Genomic DNA, 17,340 nt, shown 5'->3' with positions numbered 1-17,340 from the left:
CCAAACCTGAACCCTTTAGAAAGTAGTAGTGCATATTACTAGTACTTTTTGGTGCAAGTACTTCTTAAAATGAAGTGTTAACAATTACTTCTTAAAATGAAGTGTAAACTAACCTAACATGATAACGTATAATATAATATAATATAATATAAAATAATATAATATAATATAATATAATATAATATAATATAATATAATATAATATAATATAATATAATATAATATAATATAATTTAATATAGAATTTTTAATGAGTTCCACTCGAATTTCAGACTTTTATTTTGAAAAGAAAAAACCGCCACAGTTCACAGCGGGCGTGGGTGTCTTGCAGTACGTCGTGTCCGCCGACGGATGCCGCTGCAACAGGTCGATTCCGCTTCTAGAAGGTGGTGTACGCATGCGCAGTGCCTCTGATTGCCAGTGGGCAAGGACATAAGGAGAGTGACATTTGTGTAACGTTAAAAACAGATTCATATTCTTTCTAAATAACACAGAAATCGGCGTCAATCAGATTTGGATACACCCTCGCATATCTGCACAGTGAGCTGACGCTCTACATCATTTCATCTGATTCTTTAAGGACAGGTATGCATTTAATATTTACAAGCAGGGCAGCTAAAGACTGGCATGTATAGATATGAATACTAACAGAATAACTATTATCTTTCCAACTCAGACAGTAAACCCATGATCCTTGATCACTTTTAGCAGAATGACTGTCCTCTTTAGTATCGTTCAGTTTGTTTATGTCGTTTTTTGAAGGCTTGTCAGCTCTGGGTTGAAAGTGTTGATTTGTAAAGTGTGACCCAAGCGTGATGTGCATGTGTCAGGCTGCATCTGATCACCTGGTCAACTGTAAATATGGTATATTTAGCTTATACATAACGTGTGTTGAGACTAAGCTCCTTCAGCCATTTTCATCATTATTTCTGAATTAAGGTCTTTAGAAGGCATTTGTTGGGCTTCCAGAAATGCAGCATGGCCATCATAGGTCCCTGTTGCATATTTAGACACTCTAAAATGCTGTTGGTTGTTGTAGGTTGGCTGTTGACTAGGTTTTGAGACTGTTGTTGTGTTCAGCTTTTGCATCTTTTCTGTCCCACACTTGCTGCTGTCACTCACTTTAACTAGCTGCTTTCTCAGACACCATTCATCATAGAATACTGAAAAAAGTTCTGAAAGATCATGTGACACTGTAGACTGGACTCACAAGGAATAAATAACATTTTAAAATGTATTCCACAATGGAAAATTGTTATTTTAAATCGTAATAATATATCACAATATTAAAATTGTTCTGTATTTGTGATCAAATACATGCCAGCCTTGGTGAGCATAAAATCATATTTTTCAAGAACATTAATACATTTTACAGACCCCAGACTTGAACAGTAGTGGAGCTCAAGTAATAGAGCCAAGGGTTAGATTCCTGGGAAACTCACAAACTGATCAAATGTAGACTTGAATGCATTGTAAGTTGCTTTGGTTAAACATATCTGCCAGATACATGTAGATGTCATTTATTTTAAATGTCTTTTTTTTTTCTGCCCTAGTAAGGTTTTGAAGGGCTGAAGTTGCACTGTCAATGAGCGAGTAACCAGAGGCAGCGGTGGATGGGAGAGTTCACGTTTCCTCCTCTTTGAGTAGCTTGATGATGTCATCTTTCTGAGACTCCATCGAGGTTGCCTCAGCACCCTGACTTGAATGGCTGTGTGCAGAGGGGGTGTCTCTCTTTGGGTGGGGTGTGTAAGGAACCATGGCAGCAGGCAACCAATGAAGAAACAGTGCTGGAAATTATGTCAGGTACACAAATTCATATTTGAAAAACTTCTGTCCACCAAATCAAAGTAATGTGGGGTAACTCACAAAAAATATTATGCTATTTCTGAATTAATCATTCATGCCATGGTATTTGTAAAAAGTTTTTAAACCAAAAAATTAAATTTAAGATGTGTTGGCCTACACAAAAAATATTAAGCAGCACAACTATTTTTAACATTGATAATGATAAGAAATGTTTCTTAAACAAATTAGCATATACGAATGATTTCTTAAGAATCATATGACACTGAAGACTGGAGTAATTTAGAAAATTCAGCCATCACAGGAATAAATTACAATTTTAACATGTATTAAAGGGGTCATGTGATGCTATTTTAAAAGTTCACTATTTTTATTATCGTGTGTAATAGAATAGGTTAAAGGCACACTGTAGTTATTCGCTGCTAGAGGTCACCTATTCAAAACAAAGGTGTAGCTTGATGATTCCGAGATTGAGCGTGGAATCTTGGGAGTTGTAGTCTTCACCTCACAGCCGTTGGATAAGAATCGGGACAGGACTCTGGCAGAAATCATGTTCATGGAAGAGATTATTAACGTTACTATAAAATGATAGCCTGACAAGCCAGACCCACATCAAGATGATGGGTCTGGGAACTCACCATTGGCAGGGCTCAATCCGAGGGGCGGGATAAACGGTTGTCTTTCGAATTCCCTCTGCACGCAATAGGATAGCGCTACAACCAACCAGAGCAACAAAGAAGGTGAAGCGGAGCTAGTTGATACATTAAACTTTCGCCGTATCCGGTCGGCAAAACTCCAAACACATCTTCCTTTCTTAAAGGAGCTGTATGTAGGACTGTGGCCAAAACTGGTACTGCAATCACTTTCAAATTACTGTAGAGCGGTGTATCCCCTCTCCCCCTCCCCCTGACTCGAGGTTGCCAGCTAGGCTGCAGGATCCCGCAGGAAGGTAGGCTGCTACAAGGAGCTTTCAATGGCAAGTGACGTGTCGTACACAGTAAGTTTTTTTTCTTTCTGTTAATTATGTTTATGCTTCAAGAACGATGTTTTGTGAAGTAATTATGAATCGCAAAAATTTACTAATGGCGATTAGCCAAATATAATCGTAAATATGAACGCTCGTATGTGACAGTACATTCCCACATGAAAAAATACTATAGTAAAATTACAGCAAAGCTAAATAACATTAGCAATGGTCATACAGGTCAACTTGCAGCATGTTTTGTCCACTATATATGCGAAGAACGAATGAGGAATAATTTTTACCGAGGTAACGTTAGGCTACTGTCTCAAATACGTTTTCACATTGCCATAATAGGCGTGCTAATGTTGTTTTCCTCAGCGTCCCAGCATAATGACAGAGAAGCGGACTCTGATAATGCATTAGGCTACTAATGTTAGCAATGACGACTCGCCGTTTTTATTTACCAAACAATTCCTTAACGTTACCTTTTCAATTCAATGACCCACCTCCTCCATCTGCGCTAACCTAACGTTACTTTGCACGAACATGCATAACTTTGTTCGACTGTCATGAATATTTGAAATGTCCATTTACATTAAGTACAAGTTAGCCAAACATAGATTAACCTTACCTGTCCAGGAGAAAATTAGCAACGTTGGCATCAGTCTTCAAATTATTCTCCGTTTTCAGCCGTCTCCATCTTTCAAAGGCATCTCTTATACAAATCCTTGTTTTATTTCGGACACTGTCACAACGTTTTTCTGATTCATAACGAGGCCGTTTAGGTTTCGTAAAGTTAGACATTGTTTATCCAAAAGTTTGTAGCTGCAGCTGTGTTAACTAGAGCAGAGCTGGCAACCCGAATGCAGAAACACTACTGACTTCGTGATTGGTAGACAGGTGCTTCAGGCATGACACAACATGTCAACATCAACATCAGTTGAGGGCTGCAACTTCACTTTTAAAATATCAATATCTTGGCCTGACAACTGTTGTCAGTGATATAAGTATTTTAAATTAACATGATTTCTTAATGTCTAGTGACATATCAGGGCCATTTTATGATTAATTGAAATACATTTCTTACATACAGTTCCTTTAAGAATGACTTCAGTGCCGTTCTTTGTTCTTTTCTCAAAGAAAAGCTTAACTCCAAGTCTTTCAGAGTCGCGGCCAAAGCCGATTCAAAAGCCCGCTGTTCGCCAGCTTCTTTGTTTATAAGTAGCATGCGGAACCGCCACAACTCTGCCATCATTATGTTAAGCCCGCCCACCAACTCTATACACGATGTGATTGGCCTGACCAGAGTTTGTTTTTTTCCAGCTCGCAAGCCAATGGAGAGTTGCTAGACGACCCTGGCTGCAAATTAGATTTGGGGTTGGCGCTAAACTCTGCAGAACAGTGGCTCTCCAAGAGCAGGATTGGACATCCCTGGGTTAAGGTTTAGGTTCTTAGAATAATTTGACATGTACTTGCAAAGTTACTTAAAGTCAGTATAATGTCTGTTGAAAGTTATAACATATTAAGCAGACAGTCTACTAATACTCTGATGACATGACTGCTAGTTGACATGTAGTTGTAAAGTAGATTTCTAGGCTAATAAAATGAAGCAGAGCAGGGCCGAGTGCTGTGGGAGCTGAAGAGGTTGCTGAAGCGATTGCTAATGAGAGACGAGCGCGACACACGGCTCGACAGCAGCAGAACTTTTATTATGCCACAGTCGCCGCTTCCGCTTCTTCCGGTCAAGCATATGTAGGGTAATGCAGCGCTGTTTTATCATATTAGATACATTTCAGTGTGTTGAAAATTACATTATAACGTTACTCTGTGTATTATTTTTCACATTCTGTAAATTATTGCAGCTTCTGAAAGTCTGTCTGTAACGCGCTGATTTCTACAAAACCCCTCCTTCCGAAAAGCTCAGAGTGCTCCGATTGGCCAGCTGACCCAATGCATTGTGATTGGCCATACACCTCAAGTGTGTGTCGGATATGTAACGCCCCTTACCGTAATCACAAGCTTCAGATTCCAAGGCATCTAAAGCATTTGAACACAGTTACATACAGTTAATAATAATAAGGCAGAGTCAGATTCTTAAAATGCGGAGAACGTTTCACAGTGGTAAGTAGTCTTTATAAATTGCCGGTGTTGCACTCTCTCAGGTTCAGGATGCTGTCCTCTGTAAAATGTGCTGTGCACAAGCAAACTTTTGAGTTTTACTGCTCAGGAACAGCTTTATAAATACATCTATGATTATTTGTATCATGATTATTACCAGAGCCGGCGGCAGAAACAAATAAATGGACGGACATTTAATATTCTTGGGGGGGCCTAATTATGACATCCAATACATTTTTCTATAGGACAACAACCAACTAGCGATTTCAATATCCTAACTACAATTAGCCTATTGCCCACTCATATTTCGGTTACTGAAGATACCATGTTACAGTTATAGCCTTGGTCTGCATTGTTCCGTGAACACAGCATGCTATAAGCCAACTTCCTAATAACAGCCTAATAGTCACAAATCTCAAGGGCAGAAATCATGTTCATGGATGCGATTATTAACATTACTGTAGTGAAGCAGAGCAGGACCGAGTGTTGTGGAGCTGAGCAAGGCCGCAGGAGCGATTGAAGAGCGGGACTGTTATTATGGCATAGTCGCCGGCGGGACTTTTATTATGACACAGTTGCCGGCGGGACTTCCTCTTCTCCAGTGCTGAGTGTGAGGTAACGCAGCTCTGTTTATCGTATTAGATATATCTGAGTGTGTTGAAAAGGAAGTTATGACTTTCGCTCGGCGGCTGCTATGACACTTGTTCACAATGCAGTGAGAGTAAAGTGTTTCACTGAATAAAACCGGAGACCGAGGGTGACGCAGATATGACGCAATCGACAGGCGACTCCCTCACACGCATAGCTCACACGTCCCGGCTCCTTGGTTAAAATAGCAATTTTCTCACGATTTACAAATAGTTGAAAACATTTGGGATATTCTAAGTACTCAACTGAACAAAATATATAACACTGGCCTAGTGATTTCTGGATGTTTTACTGCAAAAATCCTACATAGTTCACCTTTAAGAAGAGTAATAAAACCAACTGCCCTACTCACGTTCTTAATACAGCTGAAGTCGACGTTTTTGGGAGTGGAATCTCATAAAAAAAAACATAGCTTGGATCATGACTGGTGCTGCTAGCCGAGGCTCCACCACCTTCTGTCGTTGTAGCAGGTGTTTCAGGCGCCATAGGTGTCAGTTTCTTCCCTCCAGAAGCTGACGATTTGAAAAAGCTTCGTATATCAATATTTTAATATTTTCACTTTCACGATTAATTTAAATTTAACCTAGCTAGCTAGCTTAGGCAAAACCGAGCGCACGTCACTTCGCTATAACTTTACAGAGATGCTGCCATTAGAGCGGGTCAGCGGGAAACCCCTTTTTTGTAAACAATCAGTCAAACTTTGCAGGGTGTTTTTTTAAATAAGATTATGAGTCAAATATTACACTTAAATACACACATCAATAAATATATAAATACTACACGTAAATTATTCTTATTTTTTAAATAATTTTTAAATGTAAATTTGATGGAGGGGGGGCAAAGGAGCTCTGTGGGCGGGCCCGGCCCCCTAAGGCCCGCCCATAGCGCCGGGAGTGATTATTACATCCAAACCAAGCGGCAACCTCCTCCAGTTTCTCTTGAAACCAATACGGAAGTGACTTAAACTGCATTTCATTGACTGGCCACTGGGGACAGACTCCAGAAGGGAGCAGAATCTCATTGAGCCCCATGTTAAAACGCCCATCTTTACAGCAGAAAAAAACATGTTTACAGCCTGGTAAATATTGTGGTTTTGGTCTATACGGCTAATTTTACCCTTCATGACAACTGTGAGGGGGGTGAATTTTTTTGTAACTCATCCGTTTACATTATATAAAGCCTTACAGTTCTGCATAATTAAGGGCGTGGCCACTTTGAGTGACAGGTGGATAGCCATTTATCTGCTATCTGTTAGTCATCATGTCACCTCAGCTCCACCCACGTCCTGCCTTTTTGCCCATTTTCTGTTATCCGGGAGCGATGCGCAATTACGCGCTGCCAATAAGGCAACGTTCAGCTCGTCCCTACTTTACGCTTCAAAACTGCTCTTCAGAAGTCTATGGGTGACGTCACGGACAATACGTCCATATTTTTTTTACAGTCTATGATCCAAACGCACAGCGCTTCAGCACTTCAGTTCACTGAAACCTCGCCTTCTTTCTTCGCATATGTCTTTGGGCGGACATTATGCTAATATTTCACATTGTGACGTGTACATTTGAGGAAGTAGTACCTGGACTTCCATTGAAGTATTTAAGGCAGGTCTATAAGAGTGTTTTCTCTTTTCAATTGAATAAATTGTTTTGTGGGAGACTATGAGCGTTGTAACTTTTCAGATCGTATACATGCACAGATACATTACACACTAAAGAAAAAGGAAAACATTGAAAAGCATTATATGACCCCTTTAAAATAGAAAATGGTTATTTTAATTGTTGTTTAATCGTTAATAATTGTTTTGTTTAATTTCAATTGTAATAATATTTCATGATATTGCTATTTTTAATGTATTTTTGGTCAAATAAATGCAGCCTTGGCAGTGTCACTTTTTATTTGATGCTTTCACCACATGCCATTTTCAGAGTCATTACATTGAAACAAAATGTAGATTTCTAAAAACTTGGAACAACTTAGAACAAAACTATATATTTGTTAAAATCTTTCCTTAGATACCCATATTGTCATTGTGTGAATATATTTGTTTTTCTCGATTTTTCTGATTTGCAGACAACCGAGTTTCACTTGAATGACAACTGTAGAAACCTGAGCAGTGCATCATGGGCCTTGGCTCCTCCAAACAGTCTACGTTACCTGGCTATTAAACAGCCATCCCTGTCCCATCCCTTCCACCACGCATGCCAGCCGAACCGAGCGGCCAACCTAGAGGAAGAGGAGTGGGAGGAGGATGTTAGCTTGCATGTCCTGCTCAAACCCTGTGAGACCAATGAGCAGCACACTGTGGTGGAAGTGCCCTTTGTTGGGCTGGCCAAACTAAGTGAGCTCCTTGCCTTGGGACCCAACAGACCCTTTGACTTGCTTTTTCCTTTAACCACTGTTGATGGAAGCAGAGAGGATGATATTAGCATTACTGGAAATGTAGAGACAGACACGGAGAGAGGTTCCTTCAGGAGTCTGTTTGAGACCGAGGGATGCCCGGCGCCATTTATGTTGGGATCTCGCTTCTATTGCTTTCACTGCCCCGGGATGAAGTCTGTCTCGGAGATTATTGGGGACAAATCAGGAAAGGGACAGGACGAGCAGAGCTTCTATCCAGCCCTCCGTGTCACACATTGCAGCCATGCTGAGACCGAGAGAGTGGACAACAGCTCTAGCCAGAGAGACATGGAGAATGAGGAGAATCTGGCCCTGATGTATGAAAAGCTGAGGGTGGAGGTAAGACGACTTTAAAGGGATAGTTCATGACAATTCTGTCATCATTTACTCACCCTCAAGTTGTTCCAAACCTGTATGAGTTTCTTTGTTCTGCTGAACACAAAAGAAGATATTTTGAAGAATGTTTGTGACCAAGCAGATAGAGCAACCATTGACTACCATAGTAGGGAAAAAATACTATGGTAGTCAATGGTTGCTCTATCTGCTTTGCAACAAACATTCTTCTAAATATCTTCTTTTGTGTTCAGCAGAAGAAAGAAACTCGTACAGGTTTGGAACAACTTGAGGGTGAGTAAATGATCACAGAATTGTCATTTTTGGGTGAACTATCCCTTTAAGGGGAATGAGATGGACCACTTGGAGAAAAATGAATGGGAGAAATTATAACCCTCAATATGCCCACACAATATTTTGACTAGCCTGAAAAAAAAAATCTAGTTTTTATAAAAAAAATGTTTTAGATTGTATTGTTGATTTTAAATATTTTATTGCAATATAATCTTGACTCATAGTTTAGGCTCCATGTTGTGTTTCAGCTGCCCAGTTTCTTTATGAAAAATCATGACTACAGCATATACTCTGAAGATGTTGAGTTCATCAATGGTCTTCTGAAAACAAAGACAAGGTAAAGAGTTTCTAGATGCATGTTATTCTAGATTTTAGGCCTCATAGTCTCTTATTCTAGCTGTCACTAACCCCTGTGACTTGTTGTTCAAACTCTGTTGGTTTCATATTGCTAATAAATGGGTGTGGTAAACTCTAATGATAACATCTCGTGTTTACAGCTTATAGATCAACAAGACTTAATGGCCAACATTATAAAAAAAAAAAGAAAACATGAAATTATGATAATAAAGAGTTTTGTATTATTCGTCCAACTATAATTTTTTTGCCTTTTGATTGTCTTGAGTTTTGATCTCAACTTTAAAAAAATATATATTTTCTTTTTTTTGTTTGAAAATGTTTCGTTTGCAAAATGCTTTTTGCAACTCAAATTTTGTTCCCTGAAGAAGTTTGATTGTCTCAAGTTTTGTTCTCAACTTTTTTCTTGTGTTAAAAAATGTTTTTTTACAAGCAAAAATATACATTTTTGTTCTATCAATGTTTTGACATGCAAAAGAAAAAAGTTTTAATACTAAACAAATTGACTGGTTTTGGCTTGTTACCAGGGTACTTTTGAAACAGCACTGCTTACTCATATGCCTCTTTTTCTATGTCTGAAGGGGTCGTGTAGTGTACCAGCTGACTCTGACGGTTTGGCGATTAATGTGTCTGTGTTATTATGCGGAGGCTCAGCTGGAAGTGCTGAAGCTGACCAAGCACCCGGAAGATGGCTCCATCAAAGCTCGATGGAGAGTCAAAGGCCTGCCCTTCCACTCCATTCTGGTGTTCTTCTACAAGAAAGACAAGAGCCATCTCTACAGGTGAGCCATGCTGTAATAGCCTATCAAAGCCATGCCCTGTGCTCATCTTTATGTAACTATTTATTTTTCTTTTCAGAACTTATGATGCATTCTCCACCTTCTATGTTGGCTCTGATGGACGGATACACCGCCATAAAGTTGAAAAGGTGAGGTTTGCTTGCAACATTTTTCATTTTTCATATTCAGAATCAAATAGGTCTTGACACTTAAAAGATACATTTTTTATTACCTTCCAACAAAGTGTTAGTGAAAAGAAATTTGCAATTCATATTACACTGAAAAATTTGGAGGAGGTAAGGTTTTTTTATTTTTTTAAGAAATGAATACATATATTCAGCAATTTCACAGAGGACCATTTTAACCTGGTAATAATCAAAATGTCCTAACTGGATCTTCAGGTGAAAAAGACACTTCTTTATGGTGACATATGCTGGGTTTCTTCTCCAATCAATATACTCACAGCAAAGTTACTTTTCATCTTCGTTTAGGGGTAAAAAGAAGGTTGAAATACCTTTGCAGCGATATACTGATAGAGAACATCCTGACGCGTTTACATGAATATGTAAATATGTGCTGCACGCTTTCCTCACAATAGAAAAATAAATGTACAAAAAAATGTCAGCAGTGAGAAAACAGCAGTTAAAGTCCCTGTAAAGGCAATTTTGAGATTTGTTTCTAAACACATTATAAATGTTAGAAATGTATTGCTGAAACACATTACAAAGACTGTGAACTATGAAGTACTGAATTCAGAAGTTAGACCGTTAAACAGTTTTTCACCGTTGCTGTGTTCAGGATTTTCTGGGCGGGGCTAAAACGGTGGCTCGATGACGCACTGGAGCCACCGAGCCTGGCTCCTCCCCTAACACGATCATAACTAGAGCACATTCGCATCAGTTCGATCGCGAGTTACTGTTAGTACTGTTAGTTACTATAGTCAACAACTTACATAACAGCTTACAAAACAAAAACGATGAAGAGGTGGATTAATTTTGTGAACAGCAACCTTGATGGTGAGCTGAGGATCATCACCGACACCTACCTCTGCAGTGACTTTACACCGGATCGTTTTACAAACTTTCACCGGAGACAACTGGGATTCACTGATAATCCGCTGCAGAACCGACTATCCCCCGCCCAGGCCTTCATCCTCCCGTCCCGCCGACATCTGGTGTGTCGTGATCATAGACGGTCGTGATCAGTGAGTGTTGTCTTGTGTGCTACTGCCACTTTCCCGCGAGTGGCCGTGGTTTCGGCGCCGACAGCGGACACACCCCCAGCGTTTGAGAGCAGAGAATGCTGCTCATTTTTTCAGGTTTTTGATAAACTATTTTATGTACTTCCCGGATTTTTTTATGATGGCTGGGTGGTTAATAACACATTTATCTGTGGTGTGAGGAACTCAGAACACATGTTTAGTTTTGACTTTACAGGGACTTTAAGAAAATATCTGATCAAAGCACACTAGCTCTGCAATTCGGCACTCCAGTCAAGTAAAGTCACGTCACATTTATTTATACAGCTCTTTATACAATAGATTACTTTAAACCAAACAGCTTTACAGTATAATAAAACATGAAAAAAACCAGTGTCAGTGTTGTCGCTCTCGAACATCTGACCTCGATGGACTCAACAGAGGAAATGAACTGCAGAAGATTTTCATGTCAAAGAGGGTGGAGCTCCAGAGCCACACCCCTGCCTATTGTGTTTGTCACGGACCAATGGTAGTTCGAAGGTGTTTACCAGCCTGAGAGAACTTTTCCATAAAGGTTGCTTTGGCAAGCTGTTTTGATCTCCCGAAACAAACTCCAAATGAACTGATTTCACACCAGTTCGTTCTTTGATTTTGCTTGAAGTATATCAGGGCCTTTAAACCCTGTCCCTGCAAGCTTGCATTCATCTGCCTCTACTTTAGAGGGCAACGCCCACATCTCAACATCCAATCAACAACCCATGCACTTTTTTTTTTCTTCTTTGTTTTCTTTTTTGATAATCCATTACACTCACAATATGAAAAAGAAAAAAATCTGTTGCTACTTGTTTTATCATGACTTTTAACACAATTCATGTTATAATTCCAGAGGTTTCAAGAACTATATGTTTGGTAACACTGTAATTCGATAGTCCATTTCAGACATTCTACTAACTAAAAGTAACTTTACAACTACATGTCAACTAGCAGTCATGTCATCAGAGTATTAGTAGACTGTCTGCTTAATATGTTATAACTTTCAACAGACATTCTACTGACTTTAAGTTACTTTGCAAGTACATGTCAAATTATTCTAAGAACCTAAACCTTAACCCAGGGGTGTCCAATCCTGCTCTTGGAGAGCCACTGTTCTGCAGAGTTTAGCGCCAACCCCAATTAAACACCTGAACCAGCTAAGCAAGGTCTTACTGGTCATTCTAGAAACTTTCAGGCAGGTGTGTTGAGGCAAGTTGAAGCTACCCTACAGAGTTTAGATCCAACCTCTAAACACACCTGAATATGGAAGTAAAACAATGCCAAATATTTTTTAAACAAAAAAGCTTGTTGAATTGCACTACTTGAAAAAAATATGCATTGCATTAACCATGGTTGCATTTTAATGCATTGTATTTTTAGGGCATGCATTTTTATGGGCTGAAATTCAACATGGTTGTATATTTAAGATGTGAATAGGCTATTTCAATTCAAAACATTTCACACACCTTTTCATTATTTAAAACTCAAGAATCCATATTCACCTCTCAGATTTCACTTCCAAAATATTCATTGTTTAAAAATACAACCTATAATAATATTCGACAGGGAATTTTCGGTCCATTTTATTTCGCTTTACAAATTCACTTCCTCAAATTCAGTGGTTCAAATTCAACAGTTCACATCCGGGAACTGCAGGAAAAGCAGTACGTGTTTGTGATGATTATCAGGGCCAGTTAGTGTGTATATATATGGGAAAGCTGATAAAGACACAAAAGCAGTGTTTGCATTTAAGTCTTCGCGGTGACATTTGTACATGGTGAGGTCGACTAACAGCAGATGGAGATTATGCTACTGCTATTCCTGCAGTTCCCGGATGTGAACTGTTGAATTTTCTGTCAAATTTGAACCACTGAATTTGTGGAAGTGAATTTGTAAAGCGAAATAATATGGATTGAAAATTGCCTGTTGAATATTATAGGTTGTATTTTTAAACAGAATGAATATTTTGGAAGTGAAATCTGAGAGGTGAATATGGATCCTTAATTTTGAATAATGAAAATGTGCTTGAAATGTTTTGAATTGAAATATTCACATCTTAAATATACAACCATGTTGAATTTCAGCCCATAAAAATGGAAGCCCTAAAAATACAATGCATTAAAATGCAAGCAAGGTTAATGCAATGTAGTGCAATTCAACAAGCTTTTTTTTTTAAAAATATTTGCCATTATTTTATTTCCATACCTGAACCAGCTAAGTAAGATCTTACTAGGCATACTAGAAACTTTCAAGCAGGTTACCGGTAACCTTAAAGGGTTAGTTCACCCAAAAATGAAAATTCTGTCATTAAGGACTTCCCCTCATGTCGTTGGACACCCATAAGACCTCCGTTCATCCTCGGAACACAAATGAAGATATTTTAGTTGAAATCCGATGGCTCAGAAAGGCCTCCATTGGCACAATGCACTGTGCACTCTCAAGACCCATAAAAAGTACTAAAGACGTCGATACAAAGTCCATCTGACTACAGTGGTTCTACAATAACTTTATGAATAAACAAGACTAGTTTTTGTGCACAAAAAAAACTAAATAACGACTTATATAGTGATGACCGAATTCCAAACACGGCATCATGAAGCTTCGAAGCGTTATGAATCAGCGAGTCGAATCATGATTCGGATCGCGTGTCAAACCGTCTAACTGCTGAAATCACGTGACTTTGGCGATGCAAACCGCTGAATCGACTCACTGATTCACAACGCTTCGAAGCTTCATGATGCAGTGTTTTGAAATCGGTCATCACTATATAAGTTGTTATTTAGGGGTTTTTTGCGCACAAAAGCTATTCTCGTTGCTTCATAAAGTTATTGAAGAACCACTGTAGTGAGATGGACTTTGTAACAACGTCTTTAGTACCTTTTATGGGTCTTGAGAGTGCACAGTGCATTGTGCCAATGGAGGCCTTTCTGAGCCATCGGATTTCAACTAAAATATCTTAAGTTGTCTAACGGGTGTCGAACGACATGAGGGTAAGTAATTAATGACAGATTTTTTTGGGGGGGGGTGAACTAACTCTTTAACATTAGCCTTTCTGTTTATCTATGTTGGCAGGTTATGGAGGCCCGTCCCCCCTTGCTGCCCAAAGTGACCTCAGTGCTGGCTGGGGCTCTGGTGGCCCTGGGCATCCAGGAACACCGGCCCGCCCTCAACCTACTCCCACTCCTGTTGTCTTCCATCCGACAGGCCCGAGCCTGAGCCGCAGAGCCAGCCGTGTGAATGTGTATGCTCGGAAGAACTTGTGTATGGTCACACCATTAAAAAGACTGAATAAGATGCAGCGCTGTATTGTGTGGGTTGAGTGAATGAGATGTTGGTAACTGTTTTTCGGGGGAAATAGTTGCAGGAACAAGAACAAACAAGTTAAAACTGTTCTCACTTAAAACAATCTCCTGTGTCCGCTCTTTCCATTATTTGAATATCACCAAACTGTAACAGGTTTCAGAGCATAGCTATATACTCCACTATAAGACAGGATAACCCACTAGCCAATCATTTGAGCCATCACTACGTTAAAAACGCACAACTCTTAGCAAACAGGTTTTGATGACCCAGTGCGTTACTGTAGAGGTAAATTCTAGGTCATCTGTAAATACATTCAGGCGGATCTGCTGAGACTGACGCTGTAAAACTGTATGGCTTTAAGTACATGGGGATGATGAAGTTCTTCTCAGTGACCGTAATAAATCAGCAGAGGTGGTGGACTTATAGGAATTGGTCAGGGTTAGTTTTGATTGGCTTACATTGTAATAATAATTAATTATATATTTTTATTATATTTATATATTCATTGGAGTTTTCATCAGTTGTATTGGTTTCAATTTTGTAGAGATTGGTACCTGTTAGCTGTTTCATTTAGTAGCAGAAGTCAATGAAAGTCTTCAGGGTTGCTGTCTTTTTCATGACCTTTGCGGAAAGTGATGCCAGGGACTGCCTTTTGAGGGTAGAGTTTAGTTGATCTGGACTTATTCTTGTTTGCCCTAAACATTATTTTAAATGTGCAAATCAAATGGTTTAAGTTATCAAGTTCCCTGAATAATAACATTGCCAAACAGTCTTCATTAAAAAGTCCACATAAATTAAAGCACTCTTAAGTCCACAATTGATGCTTTCAAATTGTTTTCCATTCAAATAAGTTCAGTAGTGTATTTGCATATGCAAAACTCTATCCTTATTGCATAATACATTGTAACCCATACATCAGTAAGGATAGAGTTTTTGTGCAAAATGTTTCTCTAGGTTAATTGGTCGGTTCAACTCCATTATTCTTTCATTGGTTCAATATTTGACTTTCAGTGTATTTGGTGTGATAACACACGCTGTCCACCCAGATAAAGTAAAATGTGTTTTAACAAGAATATTTTCAATTGCTTTAACATCCTGTGGTAACGACATAGACCAAACATTTTAAACTTTTAAACTTAAACCTGTGTCTCAAAGTAGTCAGAACACCTCTTTCTCAAGTGCTTGCGCTTTTAAATGGACAGTAAAGCATTCAGCATAAAACGTTATCATTCTGCAAACTGCAATTCAGTTTCAAAGGTTGAAACGGAACCATAAAAAACATGGCTGAGTCATTGTTCTGCTTTGATTAGTTCTGTGCTAATGACCCAAAAAACCTGAATATGTTGTGGGAGAAATAAAATGCATATTGACATTGATATCTTTGGTCTCTTTTTTATGCCTCATCCAGTTCCATTTTGATATTTAGATTATCTGATTGAATTAAATCTGTTGAATTAGTTGCATGTAAAGGCATTTTTGCATAAGGTACAATTTTTAGGTCATTTTATTTCTTTGAATAGTTGAAATCTTTGAATCTTTTGTTTTAGAAATAAAATTAATACTTTTTTTTCCAGAAAAGATGCATTAAATAGATTTTTTTTTAATGTAAAGACTTTTTCATTGGTAAAATAAACAATTTCAAATAAATGCCGTTCTTTTTAACTTTCTATCCATCATAGAATATTTTTAAAAAATGTATCACGGTTTCCATAAAAAGTGTAAACAACACAGTTTTCAATATTGATAAGATATCCTTCAACATTGTTGGAAACATCTGGGATGCACAAAAATGTAAGTATTGTGCCTTAATTATAAGGATCATGTGATGCTAATGGCTGCTGAAAATGTATCTTTGCCATCACAGGAATAAACTAAATTATTTTAAAAAACATTATTTTAAATTGTAATAATATTGCTTTTTTACCATATATTTTTGTTGAAATAAATGTAGTGTTGATGAGAATAAGAGACTTCTTTCAAGAACATGAAGGGGAAAAAAAGTACCAACCCTAAACTTTTTATATTTATATAAAAAAATATTTGTGTGTGCATTTTTGTAGCCATGTTGCACCAAAATGACACTTATTTGAATAAAGTTTATATCTCTTGATTTTAACAATAGTACATTTATTTCAAGAAAAATTATTTAATATTGGTAATAGCCAGGGATACAAATTAAGCCTACATTATGTTGCTGTTCAGTAGGGGCTAGCAATTCAGGGAACAAAGTTTTGGGACGACTGCCTTTACATGCACATGAAATTTAATGACATCTCATTCTCCATACGGTTTAATATGGTGTTGGCCCATCCTTTGCCGCTATAACAGCTTCAACTCTTCTGGGAAGGCTTTCTACAAGGTTTAGGAGTGTGTTAATGGGAATTTTTAACCATTCTTCTAGAAGCGCATTTGTGAGGTCAGGCACTGATGTTGGACGAGAAGGCCTGGCTCACAGTCTCCGCTCTAATTCATCCCAAAGGTGTTCTATCGAGTTGAGGTCAGGATTCTGTGCAGCCCAGTCAAGTTCATCCAAGCTCATCCATGTCTTTATGGACCTTGCTTTGTGCACTTGTGCGCAGCCATGTTGGAACAGGAAGGGGCCATCCCCAAACTGTTCCCACAAAGTTGGGAGCGTGAAATTGTCCAAAATGTCTTTGTATGCTGAAGCATTAAGAGTTCCTTTCACTGGAACTAAGGGGCCAAGCCCAACCCCTGAAAAACAACACCACACCATAAACGACTTCTGCACATGGTGCACCTCAGCATGCGCTGACCCTGCTCTGTGGCCTACCACTTCGTAGCTGTTCCCAATTTCTTTCATTTTGTTATAATACCACTAACAGTTGACCGTGGAATATTTAGCAGTGAGGAAATTTCACGAATGGACTTATTGCACAGGTGGCGACCTATCACTGTACCACGCTTGAATTCACTGAGCTCCTGAGAGCGACCCATTCTTTCACAAATATTTGTAGAAGCAGTCTGCATGCCTAGGTGCTTGAATTCATACACTTTTGACCATGGAAGTGATTGGAACACCTGAATTCAATTATTTGGAGGGGTGTCCCAATACTTTTGGCAATATAGTGTTTCCCATAAATTACAGAAAGAAAAAAAAA

At 38.6% G+C, this 17,340-nt stretch overlaps 1 protein-coding gene across 1 annotated transcript; it reads left to right on the top strand.

The window, feature by feature from the left end:
- The first annotated feature begins 406 nt into the window (after positions 1-406).
- On the top strand, positions 407-14,632 carry cUnh6orf136 (chromosome Un C6orf136 homolog). Its single transcript, XM_079830262.1, has 7 exons — positions 407-585; positions 1,554-1,803; positions 7,601-8,266; positions 8,803-8,891; positions 9,490-9,690; positions 9,767-9,836; positions 13,991-14,632. Exons 2-7 carry the CDS (start codon positions 1,705-1,707, stop codon positions 14,132-14,134), a joined length of 1,269 nt encoding a protein of 422 aa, XP_079686388.1. The 5' UTR covers positions 407-585; positions 1,554-1,704; the 3' UTR covers positions 14,135-14,632.
- The last annotated feature ends 2,708 nt before the right edge of the window (positions 14,633-17,340 follow it).

The sequence above is a fragment of the Gobio gobio genome (assembly GCF_949357685.1).
Source record: "Gobio gobio genome assembly, chromosome: 11".
NCBI classification, from domain to species: Eukaryota; Metazoa; Chordata; class Actinopteri; order Cypriniformes; family Gobionidae; genus Gobio; species Gobio gobio.
Note: the sequence above shows the minus strand (reverse complement) of the source record. Positions and strands in the feature narration are given on the sequence as shown.

Coding starts and splice junctions, on each gene's coding strand:
- cUnh6orf136 (XM_079830262.1), top strand. CDS start 1,705: ATGGCTGTGTGCAGAGGGGGTGTCTCTCTTTGGGTGGGGTGTGTAAGG. Junction 8,892..9,489: donor CTTCTGAAAACAAAGACAAG/GTAAAGAGTTTC, acceptor CTATGTCTGAAG/GGGTCGTGTAGTGTACCAGC. Junction 9,691..9,766: donor GACAAGAGCCATCTCTACAG/GTGAGCCATGCT, acceptor TTTTCTTTTCAG/AACTTATGATGCATTCTCCA.